A 14,115-nucleotide genomic window follows, 5' to 3' on the forward strand; every position below is an offset into this window, starting at 1 on the left:
GGGTTTCAATCTCAGCCCCTAACTCTCAGTAAGACCTGAGCAAGCCCCTTCCTCTCTACCAGTTTCCTTTTCTGTAGAAATGGAAATGCAGAGGTAGGCGAGGTGGTTATTTTACAGGCGGGCATTGTGGGATCCCCTTGGCAGGGGTACAGAGGTGGTAGGTAGCTGGCTGACATGACCTGGTGGCCACCTCTCTCTCTCTCCTCATGGCCCCGCTGGGACTGGGCTGGGCAGTTGGCTGCAATTACTGGAGGCTCCTACCCTGTGGTTATATCCCTGACCTCGGGTGCATGGGGGCGGGAAGGGTGGGCCCTCCTGGAGCCAGCCTGTGGCTGGGGAGCCTTCTTGTCTTGGACTCAAAGTTGCTGGGTTGGGAAGAGGTATTTTTTCCGGTTGAGGCCACTTTCGGGAACTGAGCCGGGACCAGCCCCATTTCCTTTTCCAAGTGTCCCACTTGCTGATGCTTAGCTCTGTGGCCAGACTGGGGCACCCTCAAAGGGGCATGTTTCTGGGTGGCCAGGGTGCCCCTGCTCAGTGTCTTTGAGGGATAGGGGAGGGGGTAAGCGGTAGCCGGAGCCTCTCCCTCAGGCATGGTACCGGCTGATTTGGATGGGGGAGGGGTGGCTGGCTGGTCCTATTCCCAGGAATGCCTGCAGGAGAAGTACAGGGACATCTACTCTCTCCCTGATCGGTCCTCTTTCCGTGTAGGCACCAGGGAGTCCCGGCCAATTGCTCTTGGTTCCTCAACTAGCTGCTTACTTCCAGTGGCTTATGGGGTACAATCCTGTCCAGTCCCGCTGAGATGATCCTGGCTTCTCCCTCCACCGCGTCCAGGGGACGGACCCCCAGCGCCGTGGAGAGGCTGGAGGCCGACAAAGCCAAGTATGTCAAGACACACCAAGTGATAGCACGACGCCAGGAGCCAGCTCTGCGTGGGGGTCCCGGACCGCTCACCCCGCACCCCTGCAACGAGCTGGGGCCCCCTGCATCGCCCAGGACGCCCAGGCCCGCCCGCCGGAGCAGTGGCAGGCGGCTGCCAAGGCCTGACTCCCTCATCTTCTACCGCCAGAAGCGGGACTGCAAGGCTTTGGTGAACAAAGAGAACGCCAAGGGCCAGGGGCTGGTGCGGCGCCTCTTCCTGGGCGCTCCCCGAGACGCCGCCTCGAGCAGTCCCGGCCCACCCGAGCGACCAGCGGCTCCTGGGGTTTGGGCCGCGCCCCAAGATGCCCCGGAAGCGGCAGGAAAGCGGGCGCTGTGCCCCACCTGCTCACTACCCCTGTCGGAGAAGGAGCGCTTCTTCAACTACTGCGGTCTGGAGCGCGCGCTGGTGGAGGTGCTGGGCGCCGAGCGCTTCTCTCCGCAGAGCTGGGGCGCCGACGCCAGCCCCCAGCCCGGAACGTCGCCGCCGCTCGGTTCTGGGGACACCAGCGACTGGACGTCCAGCGACGGCGACGCGGATCGCCCGGACGGTGCTGGCTGCGACGGCGGCGGCGGCGGCGGCGGCTCAGAGGCAGCGGGCTCGGCGCGGGACGGGCGCCCCCCGGTGTCGGTGGTGGAGCGCAACGCGCGCGTCATCCAGTGGTTGTACGGCTGCCAGCGCGCCCGCGGCCCGCCGCGCGAGTCCGAGGTGTGACTGCGGCCGCTGGGGAGCAGGCTCCGGGGGAGTCCGGGGTCCGGGGAGGGCGAAGGGGTGGGCCCAGGGCTGGACCCGGGCACGGGCAGGGATGCCCTGCCTCTGACGCGCCGGGTGCCTTTAGGCGAGCCCCTCCCTCTGCTTTCTTGGTTTTCCCCTGTGAACCTTGGGAGGATGGGACAAAATGATTCCGAAGGCCCTTCCCAGAGCAGACGACGGAGGGGGAGGGGGCAGCTACGTGGCCCCTGTGGAGGCCTGGGGTGGGAGATCAGAGAATCTGCAGAATAAAGCCAAAATGTTATTTAAAGGGTTCGTGATGTTGGATTAGAGAGCAGATATTGAGGAAGGGGAAGGGGCGGGCTGGCGGGGTTACGCGCGTTGGTTTTGGAGTGCGGGTTCCGGAGTGCGGGTTCCAGGCTCACTGTGTGACTCTGGGCAAGCACTTAACCTCCCCGAATCACAGCTGCACCCCTCGGTGATCGAAATATTTTTGAAATGGTCACAAAGCGCATGGCAAAGTGCCCGGCATACAGGAAGCGTTCGATAAGCGACAGCCACTAAGACCACCACGGAATTAGTACGAACTCTGTTATGATTATTTCCTCCACCGACCCCGAGGTCGGTCCACACTAGATCTGGGAGCCAGGAATAGCGTGTTTAGGGAGTTCTGGGGAGGGGTTGCCTGCAGAAATCTGGGGTCCGCCGGCCCCACAAGGCCCCCATTCCTGGAGATTTGCTGCCCCCTTTTGGTTACCAGCTGTGAATGGGCTGAGATACGAAGAATCCAGAATTGAGGACAGTAAAGGAAGGGACCCTTCAAACCAGGATTTTGCTAACCTGCAGCCTCACACCGGGCCACTGTCTTCCTTTCCCTCAAAGACACACAAGGTCACTTGTTTGCCTCACACGTCCACACCTCCAAGTCCTTGCTTACGGTCCTCCTCCCTCTGCCTGGGCTACCTTCCCCTTTCTTTCCACTCACCCTTCTAAGATTACATGTGTTCGTTCTCCTTCAGAAATTCCTGAATTCCCAGTCGGCCTCATCTCCGAGCTCCCAAGTACAGCCTTATTTTTGTGCCTCAACTTGTCACCTCGTGTGGGACCCGCTGGTCGTCTGAGTTCTCTCCCTAGTCTCTGACCTTCCCCTGGTACAGGAACGGTGCAGAGCAGAGCCACAGGCAAGGTTTCTCGAATTAAAAGAGGCTGAACAGGGCGATGGGGCCTGTCCTCTGGGATTCCCCAGCTTCCTGAAAAGTTGTACCCTAAATTGGACACAATCTATCCTGACACCAGGGCTGTCTGGTCATTTTCTCCCTGTACGTTTGTGGGGGAAGGGAGTGAGGACGCTTTGAGCTGGACCCTGCCTTGAGGTTGCCCACCCAAAAGCAGTCATCCCCGCTGTCCGGACAAAGGCACGCGGTCACACGGGGTGTCGGGTCAGGGGTTTTATGGAGGTAGGGGAAGGAAGGAGCAGGGGCCCAGCTGGGCCGGCCGGCTAGTCGCCCTTGGGCGCAGCCTTCACCCTCATCTCGGCCAGTTTGTGGGTGAGGAAGCCCCACTTGAAGCCGGCCACGGCGTCGGCCTCCCCCGGCTCGGGGCGCTCGGTAGCCTCCTCCGCGGCCTCGTCCCCGGCTTCGGGGTCTGGCTCCGGGTTGCGTTCGGCGCCGCGCAGTATGGACGCCGCTGCCGCCTGCTGCTGCTGCCACCTGCTGGCGAACGCGTCCCAGAATCCAGGCCCGCGCGGCTCCGCCTCTGTCGCGGTCACCGCCTGCGAGGGGCGCCGTGCAGCCAGCGGGCTGCCGGAGAAGGACGGGCGTCACTGGCCGAGAGGCCCGAGGAAGGAACGAAGAGGGGAGACGGGGTGCAGGCGCCAGTAGTGGGGCAGAAGGGACCAGAGGGAGGTCAGGTGACTGGGGGGGGGGGCGCGAGAGCTGGGAGACTGGAGACCAGGGGAGGGCTCAGAGGCACCGGGAAAGGGGGCTGGGGTGGGACAGGGTCAGGGGATTAGGTGAGGGGTCTGGGAAGAGGGGGCCGAGACCAGGATTTCTGGGGAGAGAGTCGGGGCCAGGGGTTTAGGAAAGACTCGAGGAGAGGAGTACGGCCAGAGGAGGAAAGCCTGAGGTGTGTAGTCTGGAAAGCTGTGGGAGGAGCCCGGCCGGGGGGCGGGGCCCAGCGACGCTTGGGGCGGAGTCAGACTCTGGGAGGAAGGGTCGGGGAAGCCAGGGTTGCAGCCCAGGGGCAAGAGGCAGGGCGGGGGCAGGGGTGAGGTTCTGGGATGGAGGGAAAGGGGGACTGGGGAAATGAGGGAACACTGGAGAGAAGGACGGGTGGAGCGACCCAAGGAAATGAGAAAGGCCTAGATGAGGGCTTGGGGGGGAGGACTGGGGAGGTGGCAGGGAGTGTGGGGGGAAGGGCAGTGATGGAGCGGTGATGAGTCTTGACGTGGGAGCCTCAGATCTGAGGAGGAGTCATTGGAGCTCTGGGAGGGACAGGTGATGAGCGCCAGGAGGGAGAAAGGAAGCCCTGAGGCTGGAGAGATGGGTGGGTTGGGGGACCCCAGGGAAGAAAGGAATAGGGGAGTGTCAAAGAAAGGGGTGTGACTAGGCTGGAGGAAAGGACAGAGGGGGTGTGTACTAGGATAGAGCTAGGAGAAAGGAGCTGCCCTGGGTCCCACTCCCCACCCCCCAGCATCAAAGCCCTTCTAAATCAGTGGTTCCTAACTAAGCTAGTGTGCCTCAGGTCCTCAGGAGCAAGCTGCAAATACAGATCCCAGGCCTCAGCCCACATTGGGAACCACTGACCTGGACCACCTCTGTTCCGAACACCTAAATGTTCTCTCTTCTGTTCCCTGATTGTAGGGAGATGACCCCTCCCATGCGGATGGGGAAGAGAGAGACAGAGCCTGAAGTACCTTCTAGCACCTCAATCCCAACAGCCCTTCAAGTCCTCCTAAGATCTAATCTCCAGATATGTTGATTTGGCCTCCTTCCTGATCAGACAAACGGAAACAGCCGGGGGCTGGCCCTCCCCCTCCCTCCTGGGTCAGAAAGATAGACAAATAGACCAGAAGGAAAGGACATGGGAGAAGGGGGACCCTAGGCCCATCCCAGCCCCCACCAACACACGTACTGGTCAGCACTGGGCTCCGGTGGCAGCAGCTTGTCCTCATCTTCTTTGTTAAACAGAGACGACATTGTCAGCCAACCTTTCACCCCGACCCCCTGAACCTGGGAGGAAGGGGCTGGGAGTCAGGGAGGGGTCACAGCAGCCTCTGCCAGGCTCCCCCGCGCTGGGATGAAGAAGGGAGGACTCACCCGGCGGGCCAGCTGTGACATGGAGTGGAAAGCCTCTTCTGCAGGGTCTGCTGGCTCGGGCTCCACTAAGGCTGGGTTCCCTCTCTGGGACACAAGACCCCTCCCAGCATGAGAGAGGCCCCAGAGGAACGGGACCTTCCTCCCCCACTGCTAGCCTGGTATGCACACCCTGCCACCCCCAAACCCTCACACCTAAACACCCATCTTGTCCCCTCACACCCTCCGTAAATACAGACAGGTATACCTGTATTATACACACCCGCAGACATAGCCACATGCACCCACACATGTGTGGACGAGGGCATGCCTGCTGGTGTAGACACACACCTGTGCATGAGCATGCGTCCACACCGCTCTAGCTCTTCACCTGTGCACAGATGTATGTGCTGGGAGGCACCCTACAAGGACACGTGCGGTTACACCGTTCACACCCGCAAACTTACACGAATGCAGACAGCTGCACGGAGCCCCGCCTACAGCACGCTACACCACTCCGCCCATCCACAGACATGAAGGCAGAGACGTACACACACACCGTACAAACGTAACACCTGCCAACGCCTTCACAGAGGCACTCGGGAACAAACTTAGGCCCCAAATACACGCCTGAAAATACCTATCTCCAGTTCACACCTCCCCGTACGACTTCAGGGGGCCAGTCTTCATACTGACCCACAGATACTTCTACACAGGCCCATCCTGGGGCACCAAACTGTCTAGACAGATACTTACTCACACACATACACTTGTGCCCTACAGAAATATTTCCTGCCCCTGCGATTTCCGTGTGCACAACTGCCACTTATCACAGCCTCTAGATTTAAGACTGTTGCCAGTTTCAGAGCTTTTTTGATCTTTAATGTCAGGACAAACATGGTGCAAGTCTGGTTCTGACCTGATGCTGCGACAGTGATTGTCTACGTCAAGCCCCACTTCCCCTACTTCCAGTCCCATAGGGCTCACTTTCCTCTCAAGGCAAAGCCATCCCGATTCTGCTCAGCCCTGCCCACTAGAAAGTGTGTCAAGCCCCATGTACCCTGGGTGGCTACGGCCCACTGGTCCTGGAAGGATCTCTTCCATGTAGTGGCCCTTGAGATCTTCGGAGACAACAATCATTCATCTGGTGGCCCCCAAATCTTCTTCCTCAGTTTTCTTAAATACCCTGGCTTTCTGCACCATCCCATTTGTCATCCCTGAATGTGCTAGTGGCTTCTACACAAATGTGCACTCCCCCCAGAACCTGTCTCTTGCCCTTCCTTGTACCTCTCACTCCTGCCGCCCATCTGCCATGACCCACCCAGCAAGCATGGATGGTACCCACCTCCTCTGCCAGGTCCTCCTCAGATTCCCCACTTAGGGTCTGTAACACTTTGGACTTGTAGGTTTTCCAGAAGGCCTGGGTCATGGCTGCAGGGAGATAGACCCGGCACCCACGCTCAGGAAGGCAGTGAGTCAGTGGGCACCCAGTGGGTCTGGCTCCAGGAACTTGGTGAGGCCGAAAGCCTGTCCCAGGGATCAGGTGACTTCATTAAAGATGCACCAGCCTTCCCAGATGGCACAGTGCCCAGCAGGTGAACCTGACCCAGAGGAGTCTGGGGTGGGGACAGGACAGAGCTGGCTTCTGTGGCCTCAGCCCCTTGTCTTGACCCATATCGGCCAAGAATAATGAAAACATCTCCTCGGAGGCCTCCTTCCTGCCCCTAGGGGTACTTGAATTTGATCCCTTGGAATAGCTCCAGAAAAATCTGTCTTCATTCACAAAGTCCATTTATAAAGTCCTTGGGCCCAAGACCCACACTGGAGCCCCTGTGACTGTAGCCATACCAGTTGTGCCCTCAGCAGGGCCTGCCTTCTATCCCCATTCAGCTGTGAACTGGATTGAGGAGCTCCCAAGGCCCCCAGTTGGCACCCTGGGATTACATTTCACTGCTTTGTCTGGGCTGGAAACGGATTCCTTTCCCCAGGGGATGCACGCGCACGTCTCCCTGTTACCTGGCAACAGGTTCCAAAGAGCTGGAGTCCCTGAATTATTGCTGAGCTCCTCTGGTCAGCCAGGAAGGCACCAGGCTCCGATGAATGGGGAAAGGCTCTTGGGCCCACTCCCCACTCTGAGCACACAACACCTAGGCTGTGCCTCTGCCTTTGCCTGGGAGTCCAGAGCTCAGGGAAAGGGGCAAAGATGAGAGGTCCTTCTCTGAGCACTTCCTCTTCTTGTGAGAGGAGCTGACCCCAGTTCAGTCTGAGTGGATGCCCGAGCACTGTGCTCCCTGAGGAGGAACACTCCTTGCTCAAGGATTTGGTTGGGGGTGGATGAAGGCTGGAGATCCAAGGGAATAAGTGGGGAACCGCGAGAAGTGGTGAGGGCTTTGTCAGGAACTGGAGGTATCTCAGGAATCCTTGTGGGGGCCGGGATCGCAAACGTAGTCACTCTTACTCATTAACTCATTTATTCACGTCACAGCCATTTTTCAGTGCCTCCCAGGGTTGCTCAAAGCATTTTCCCTCTCCCCTCTGACCCTGGAGTCTAAGATCTGGGAACAAGCAAGGGGTGATAGTGCCCCGGGATGGCGCAGAGATAGGCGGGGCGAGGCCGGACGGGAGGGCAGAGGCCGGAATCCCCCGGGGGTACGCACCACCCAGCCGCCCCCCAGCGAGAGCCTCGCCCGTGGCGGGTGACGCCGCTCTGGGCCGCGCCCGGCGCTCCGTCACTGACGTCGACGGCCGCCTGGGGGCGCTCAAGACTCGAACCGCGCGAATGACGTCATCTGAGGCGGTCTGGAGGAGCGGGCTCTGCCCCCGGGCGTCACGTGACGTCACCCAACAATCCGGAAGCTCCCACACGTGTGCGCCGGACCCGGTTCTGGGCCGCCCGGCCCCGCGGTCGCTGGCCATGGGTCGCTCCCGCCGGACCGGTGCGCACCGAGTCCACTCTCTGGCCCGCCAGATGAAGGCGAAGCGGCGGCGGCCGGACCTGGATGAGATTCACCGCGAGCTGCGGCCCCAGGTTCCCGCACGGTCTCGGCCAGACCCGGGCTCTGAGCCCGACCCCGACCTGCCAGGGGGCGGCCTGCATCGCTGTCTGGCCTGCGCGTGAGTCCCGGCCCGGTCTGGCCTGAGTTGGAGAAGGGTAGGCGGGACGCGACGGGGGCGTGAGGTCCGGGCCCCGGGACGCTCTGGGTCTCCTCTCGTGGACCCGTGGGTCAGCTGATCTCCCATCCCTTCAGGCTCACTGCCCGGCGTCAGGAAGAGCTAGGTTCAGGGAGGTAGGCGTACCTGAGAGCCATCACCTCACTCTTCTTACCCACCTCCCATCCCTACAGGAGATACTTCATCGATTCCGCCACCCTGAAGATCCACTTCCGATCCAAAGACCACAAGAAAAGGTATGAAGGAGTAAGGAGACGGTTGATGGATGAGTGCTGGTTAGACAGGGCTTGCATCTGGTCAACTCCCAACTCTCACTCTTCTTTCTCCCAGGCTAAAGCAGCTGAGCGTGGAGCCCTACAGTCAGGAAGAGGCCGAAAGGGCAGCGGGAATGGGCTCTTATGTGACCCCCCAGCGACTGGCAGTGCCCACGGAAGTATCCACTGAGGTCCCTGAGATGGACACAACACCCTGACCTGACCTGAGGATGCAAGGCAGGGGGGCTGCCCATGGACAGTGAGGCAAGGGCGAGGCTGGGAGAGACTGTGCCAACATTTTTTGGCCCTGGGTTTCGGGAGTGGATGGCCTCTTCTGGGTGCCCTCACCCCCAATAAAGGAACTGGATAGAGAAGACTTGCCTCTGACTCTCTAACCTCCAGGCCACTCCCCCCAGCTCCTGCCCTGTGGGGTTTTCTGCTACTCTTGTTTACAGGGCCTAGGGTATCTATTCCTCACTTGGTCTAGCTTTGGAACCTACAGCCTTGCCTTCCCTCGGGGGTCCTGGCATCTGACCTGGAGCCCCCAGATGGAGCCCAGGTCAGTGAAGGGGAGGGGAGGATCAGGTTCATACTGTCCTGCTCCCCGTGAGACCAGGGACTGGCCCGCAGAAAAGAAATGGGCTCCTGAGATTGCAACCCCTGCTGAGTCACCTCCCCCAGGACCAGGTGAGGGGCCGCCTACTTTATCCTCAGGCCCGCGGTGGCCGCCGCTGCCCCACCATCTTCCACACGGCATAGCAGGAGCCCCCCAGTCCGAGGACAGCCAGCAGTGTAGCCACAACCCCAGCCAGTGGACTCCGGGGCTCTGCTTTCAGCTCCCCAGCTATCTGCATCTGGAGGTACACAGAGGGTCCATCTGAGGGGTCAGTTGAGACTTCCGGGAAAGTAGAGGGTGGGAAGGAGCTAGAAGGTACAGCTGAGTGAAGGAGATGCCATTGCTGCCCCAGGGAGATTCCACCCCAATCCCTCTCGCTTCACTGCCCATCTGGGCCCTGGCTGCTGCTCAGGCGGCAGGAAACGTGACAGCCTGGCTGCTGGGGATGTCAGCCCAGCTATGGTAGGGGAAAAGTAGGGGGTCAGTAGCAGAAGCCATCAGCGAGAGGTACTTACCTGTAGTACCCGGAAGTAGCCAGGGGTCAGGCGTCGGAATCTCATGGTGGATGCCACTAGTCTCCCTGGCGGCCTGTGGGGTAGAAGCAGGNATGAGGAGTAGTGGTGTTCATGATAGGAGCGGAAATGAGTGCATAGAGGTTTCTGACCTCCCATATACATGAGAGCCATGCGTCAGAGGATGCTCACCAGCGTCCGCTCTCCCAGGTCTGGCAGGGGGCGGGGCAACTGGACCTTTAAATCTGGTCCCTTCCCCCGCCTGCCCGGTCCTGCCAGCCTCAGGAGCAGCTGTCAAGAGAGATCAGCATCAGGCCTGAGCAGCACCTCCCCCACTCACCAGGGAGGCCAGGCTGGGTAGGCAGGAGAGGCCTTGCCTGGCAGCGCTCAGGAGTCTGAGACCTGGACCAGGTACGAGGAAGGTCTCCCCAGCCCTGGTCCTGGCTCTGTCCCTACCCCTCAGATGGTTGGATATCACCAGTCAGTCCTCAGCAAAGAAGGAGCAGGGTGCCTTATTAACCCCCCATCTTCCCAGACATTGGTAAGCCTTTTCACTTGGTTTCTGTTGGATCAACAGCCCCTACCTTGGGAAAAGGCACATATCACTTCTTTCTCCAAGATGAAGTTCCTGCAGGGACTTTCCTATTCTTGGCTTGGGGACAGTAATAAAAGATTAGTATATACTGATTAAGAAAATTGTCCATGGCATGCTAAAAAACAGTAGCCACCTGTGCCAGGCAGTATTCTAAGAAGTGAACGTGTATTATTTAATTTGATATTAACTTTCTCATAAAGTGAAAAAAAAAAGCACATTTTCAGAATAGCATGTGGAGTATCTGCCTACGTAGAGAATGGAAACTTTACAGTGGTCCCCACTTGGGAATGGAATAGAGATATAACGACCTACTGTTAACATTTGAATGTTTTACAACAAACGTGCAGAAGTAACATCTCTAAACTCATAAAACTACCTTTAAGATAGAAGCTACCATTTACTCTACCCTTACCTGCCTAGCCCTGCCAGGTGCTGGGGGCACAAAATAAAGGCCATGTCATGGATGTGAGGCCCCCAGTCTTTTTAGGGGAGCACGTGAGTACAGTGGTGAGTCCCTGCCTGTTTGTCCCATGCAGGACTGCGTGTTCAGGGAGGGCAGGGGCTGGCTGGCTGGCTCAGGGTAGGTGTTTGGTGAAATCAGAAAGGTGGAGACAGGTCTGTGTTTATTGGGCTTCCCCAGAGTGCTACAGGTGGGCTGTTGAAGCGGAGTGATGGAGGGACACATGCTGCACACGGTGTGAGGAGGCATGAGGCAAAGGAGGAAGCCAGAGAGGTGAGGGCTGTGTTGCACATTTGGAGCCTACTGGGTCACCAGGGAGGGAGCGAGGCCTGCAGGGACCTGCGGGGACCTTGAAAGAAGCAGCCAACAATTTGCATTCATGTCTGATGCCACATGTCAGCAGCGCTGGCCGGGTTCCAGAGAACTGGATATGTATATGAAATCATTAAATGAGGACAGCCGAAACACACACACTAGGTGAGCCATCCATAGGCCAAGTGCAGAATTTGGATTTTAGGGCAAGATCATGACAGGCTTTGAAGGCTGGGTATTGGGGCACTGGTAGGGATTCCAAAGTGACAGTCGGAAGGCCAGGCCCCTCTCCACAAAATTAAAGCAATAATACCTCAGATCTATCCCATGTGACGGATTTCGAAGTACTTCAAGGAAATCATCACAGCGCTAAGGTCTAGGTGTCCCTGTTTTAGACAGGAAGAAACAGGTTCAGAGAGGTATTGAGGTGAGGCTCCATCACACAGCAAATGGCACTGATTCTGTCTGATTCCTGGGAGTCACCTGGCCTGGGATGGTGGTGACGATGGTGATGATGGTGACCACTACAAACAGTATGTTTCAGACTTGTTCCAAGTGAAAGGCTCCTAACTGGGATTCAGAATTTAGGGGCCCCATAAACTTGGATGGGAAAAACTAATATATATTCACTAACCTGTAACCAAAACTTACCACTTCCTTCTATATGGATTGAAGTATCAGCAGTATCTATGGCTTTTTCACCTATTGAAATCACAGATATTTTATATTAAATTAAAGTTACTCAACTATCTCAATATTATATATGTTCACGAGTATTTCAAAATTGTGGTGGTTATTAACCCACTACTAAAAATTGCGCTCTTTCAGACACTCCTGCTATGTAGCTGCCATTCATGGGGCACCTCTAGGCCTAGTAGAGGGTCAGTGACCAAATGGTGAACGTACCTATTCCCACCCCGGCGACCCGGGCTTCTCCATTACGCTCCTGCGTTCCTTATGTTTAGCTGTTAACTGGTAAATGTGTGCAAAGGGGTGAGTCAAAGACCACCCCACAGTTTAGTGTTCTTCAAGTTGACCAACAACACGCTGATACTGTAGAAACGGAAAATTTAAGTCTTATTTAATACTGATAAACACATTACTATGTCATAAATTCATGGTGTATTTTTTTTTAAGATTTTATTTTTTTGAGTACTCTCTACACCCAGTGAATGTGGGGCTTGAACTCAACCCCGAGATCAAGAGTTGCACACTCTACTGACTGAGCCAGCCAGGCACCCCAATCATAAATTTGTGGGGTTTGGGTTTTTTTTTGTTTGTTTTTGTTTTTTTTAAGATTTTATGTATTTGCCAGAGAGAGAGGGAGAGCACAAGCAGGGGGAGCAGCAGGCTCCCCGCTGAGCAGGGAGCCTGGTGCAGGGACTGGATCCCAGGATCCTGGAATCATGACCCAAGCTGAAAGGCAAATCTTAACCCCTGAGCAACCCAGGTGTCCCATAAATTTGTGTTTTAAATATATTTTGATTATAATTCTCACCTTCAGCATTTTTTAAACGCTTCCAAAAGCACTATTCTGAGAAAGGGTCCATAGGTTTCACCAGACTGCCAGAGGGTCTGTGTGCCAAAAAAGAGGGAGGCTAAAAACCCCTATTCCAAAAAGTTTTAGACCTATTAATGCAGGTATTATGCACAGCAGCCCATTTTGCAGACGAACTGACGCTGGGTGGGGAGGGGCGCGGAGCTAACAAGCCGCGGAGCTGATGTTTGCAGCCAGGGCTCTGGCTCCCTAACCTCTGCTTTGTGGCTGCACTCCCTGCTCACCTTTATGACTGACTTTCTTTCCTTTCTTTCTTTCTTTCTTTCTTTCTTTCTTTCTTTCTTTCTCTTTTCTTTCTTTCTTTCTTTTTTTTTTTTTTGGCGGAGCCTAAAGGTCAAAGTGCAGTTTGGGGCGGGATCCCGGCCCGCCCCCAAGTCGCCTAGGTCGCACACCGGTGGCACCGCCTCCAGGCAGGCAGCCCAGCAGTCCAAGGACGCCTGAAGGGCGGGGCAGGAGGCGGGCAGGGGGCGGGCCGATGGCGGTCGCGGCGCCTCACCTGGCGGTCTAAATTGGACCCAGGTATGCCAGTGGCTCCGCCCAGCGCCCGGCCCCGGTCCCTCCCCAGGCCGGACTCCGGGAGCGGAAATTCCTGCGCGGGCGGGACCCGGCGGGAGCGGATCCCAGCGGGCGGTCTCGGCCATGGAGCCAGTAGCGACCTGGACCCCCGGGAAGGTGGCATCTTGGCTGAGAGGTGGGCCTGGGCAGAGTCGGGCTGGAGGGGCACTGCGACGGGGAGAGGAAAAGGGGAGAAGGACGAGCCAGGTCTGCCAGTTGGTTAGTCAACAAGCGATTTATAGAGCGCCTGCCAGGTACCCGGTACTGTGCTAGGCAGAAGGATCGCCGGGATGACCCCGGGGGGCCTGAGAACTCAGAGGGGTCTCCCATCGCCCCAGCATCGCCAGGGGCTGCCAGGGTGGCGGCGGGGAGGTGGTGGTTGTGTCATGAAAACAGAGGGGCGGCCCTACTGTGCCCAGGCCCACTCAATCTCCTTTATCTTCCCTCCGCCCCAGGGCTCAGTGGGCTGTTTTTAAACCCATTTTTCAGAAGCGGCAACTGACGCACTGAGCCAGGAAGTGATTTGCTTGGGCTTTGGAATAGGGCCGGTCCTCCTGTCTTTTCCCTTCTCCCCACCTTGAGATTCCCATTGAGAGAAACAGAAGGCCCAGTCAGACCGAAGGGCTTGGCGCAGCCCCACCCTGGGGGACTCAGGGGGAGGACGTGAGCCCTATTGGGTGGGAAACGGCCCAGACTGAAGCTAGGAGAGGGGAGGTGAGTCCCCACAGCCTTCCTGGTGGGGGAAGCTCCCAAAGGAGTGGAGGGAAACGGACGACGCTGCTGGCAGGCTCAGGGCTCAGGGCGATCAGCCCTGGAAAAGCAGGGATTCCGGGCTGGAGTCAGATTCCCAGGCCGAGTTCCAGGCCCCGCCCCTCCACTCACCAGCTCTGCGACCAGAGGTCTGTTTCTCTATCCATAAGATGAGAAAGTCACCAATGATCTCAGGAGGTAGACAAAATGAGACCATCATGGCAGGTGCCTGGTCTGTGTGGCTCAGTGTAGGACACTTTGGGGAGGACGGCAGCGCAGCGGGGTCACTGTACATGGCAAAGGAGCTGCTCCGGGTCTGTAGCCACGGCGTCACAGGTCCAGGAACTCCCAGTCCAGTGTTCTTGATGTCACATGGGGAATGAGGGAGAGCTATTAATGACACTCACAT

At 57.6% G+C, this 14,115-nt stretch overlaps 3 protein-coding genes across 3 annotated transcripts; 2 read left to right on the plus strand and 1 right to left on the minus strand.

Moving 5' to 3' along the window:
• Positions 1-399: 399 nt before the first annotated feature.
• LOC121099826 (protein FAM110D) lies at positions 400-1,934 on the plus strand. Its single transcript, XM_040619375.1, has one exon. It carries the CDS (start codon positions 803-805, stop codon positions 1,631-1,633), a length of 831 nt encoding a protein of 276 aa, XP_040475309.1. The 5' UTR covers positions 400-802; the 3' UTR covers positions 1,634-1,934.
• A 1,194-nt stretch (positions 1,935-3,128) lies between these two features.
• Positions 3,129-6,352, minus strand: CUNH1orf232 (chromosome unknown C1orf232 homolog). The gene is made up of 4 exons (XM_040619377.1): positions 6,269-6,352; positions 4,948-5,031; positions 4,763-4,860; positions 3,129-3,429 (listed from the first exon to the last, which is right to left on the minus strand). The coding sequence occupies exons 1-4, from the start codon at positions 6,350-6,352 to the stop codon at positions 3,129-3,131; spliced, it is 567 nt and encodes a 188-aa protein (XP_040475311.1).
• A 1,391-nt stretch (positions 6,353-7,743) lies between these two features.
• On the plus strand, positions 7,744-8,722 carry ZNF593 (zinc finger protein 593). Its single transcript, XM_008694857.2, has 3 exons — positions 7,744-8,037; positions 8,268-8,330; positions 8,425-8,722. The coding sequence occupies exons 1-3, from the start codon at positions 7,838-7,840 to the stop codon at positions 8,564-8,566; spliced, it is 405 nt and encodes a 134-aa protein (XP_008693079.2). The 5' UTR covers positions 7,744-7,837; the 3' UTR covers positions 8,567-8,722.
• The last annotated feature ends 5,393 nt before the right edge of the window (positions 8,723-14,115 follow it).

Source organism: Ursus maritimus, unplaced genomic scaffold, assembly GCF_017311325.1.
Source record: "Ursus maritimus isolate PB19 unplaced genomic scaffold, ASM1731132v1 scaffold_32, whole genome shotgun sequence".
NCBI classification, from domain to species: domain Eukaryota; kingdom Metazoa; phylum Chordata; class Mammalia; order Carnivora; family Ursidae; genus Ursus; species Ursus maritimus.

Excerpts from the sequence above, each read along its gene's own strand:
- LOC121099826 (XM_040619375.1), top strand. The coding sequence starts at position 803 with ATGATCCTGGCTTCTCCCTCCACCGCGTCCAGGGGACGGACCCCCAGC.
- CUNH1orf232 (XM_040619377.1), bottom strand. The coding sequence starts at position 6,352 with ATGACCCAGGCCTTCTGGAAAACCTACAAGTCCAAAGTGTTACAGACC. Across the intron at positions 5,032-6,268 it reads AGGAGGACCTGGCAGAGGAG|AGAGGGAACCCAGCCTTAGT; the intron begins GTGGGTACCATC and ends CTTGTGTCCCAG. Across the intron at positions 4,861-4,947 it reads TGTCACAGCTGGCCCGCCGG|GTTCAGGGGGTCGGGGTGAA; the intron begins GTGAGTCCTCCC and ends CCTTCCTCCCAG.
- ZNF593 (XM_008694857.2), top strand. The coding sequence starts at position 7,838 with ATGGGTCGCTCCCGCCGGACCGGTGCGCACCGAGTCCACTCTCTGGCC. Across the intron at positions 8,038-8,267 it reads CATCGCTGTCTGGCCTGCGC|GAGATACTTCATCGATTCCG; the intron begins GTGAGTCCCGGC and ends CCATCCCTACAG. Across the intron at positions 8,331-8,424 it reads TCCAAAGACCACAAGAAAAG|GCTAAAGCAGCTGAGCGTGG; the intron begins GTATGAAGGAGT and ends TCTTTCTCCCAG.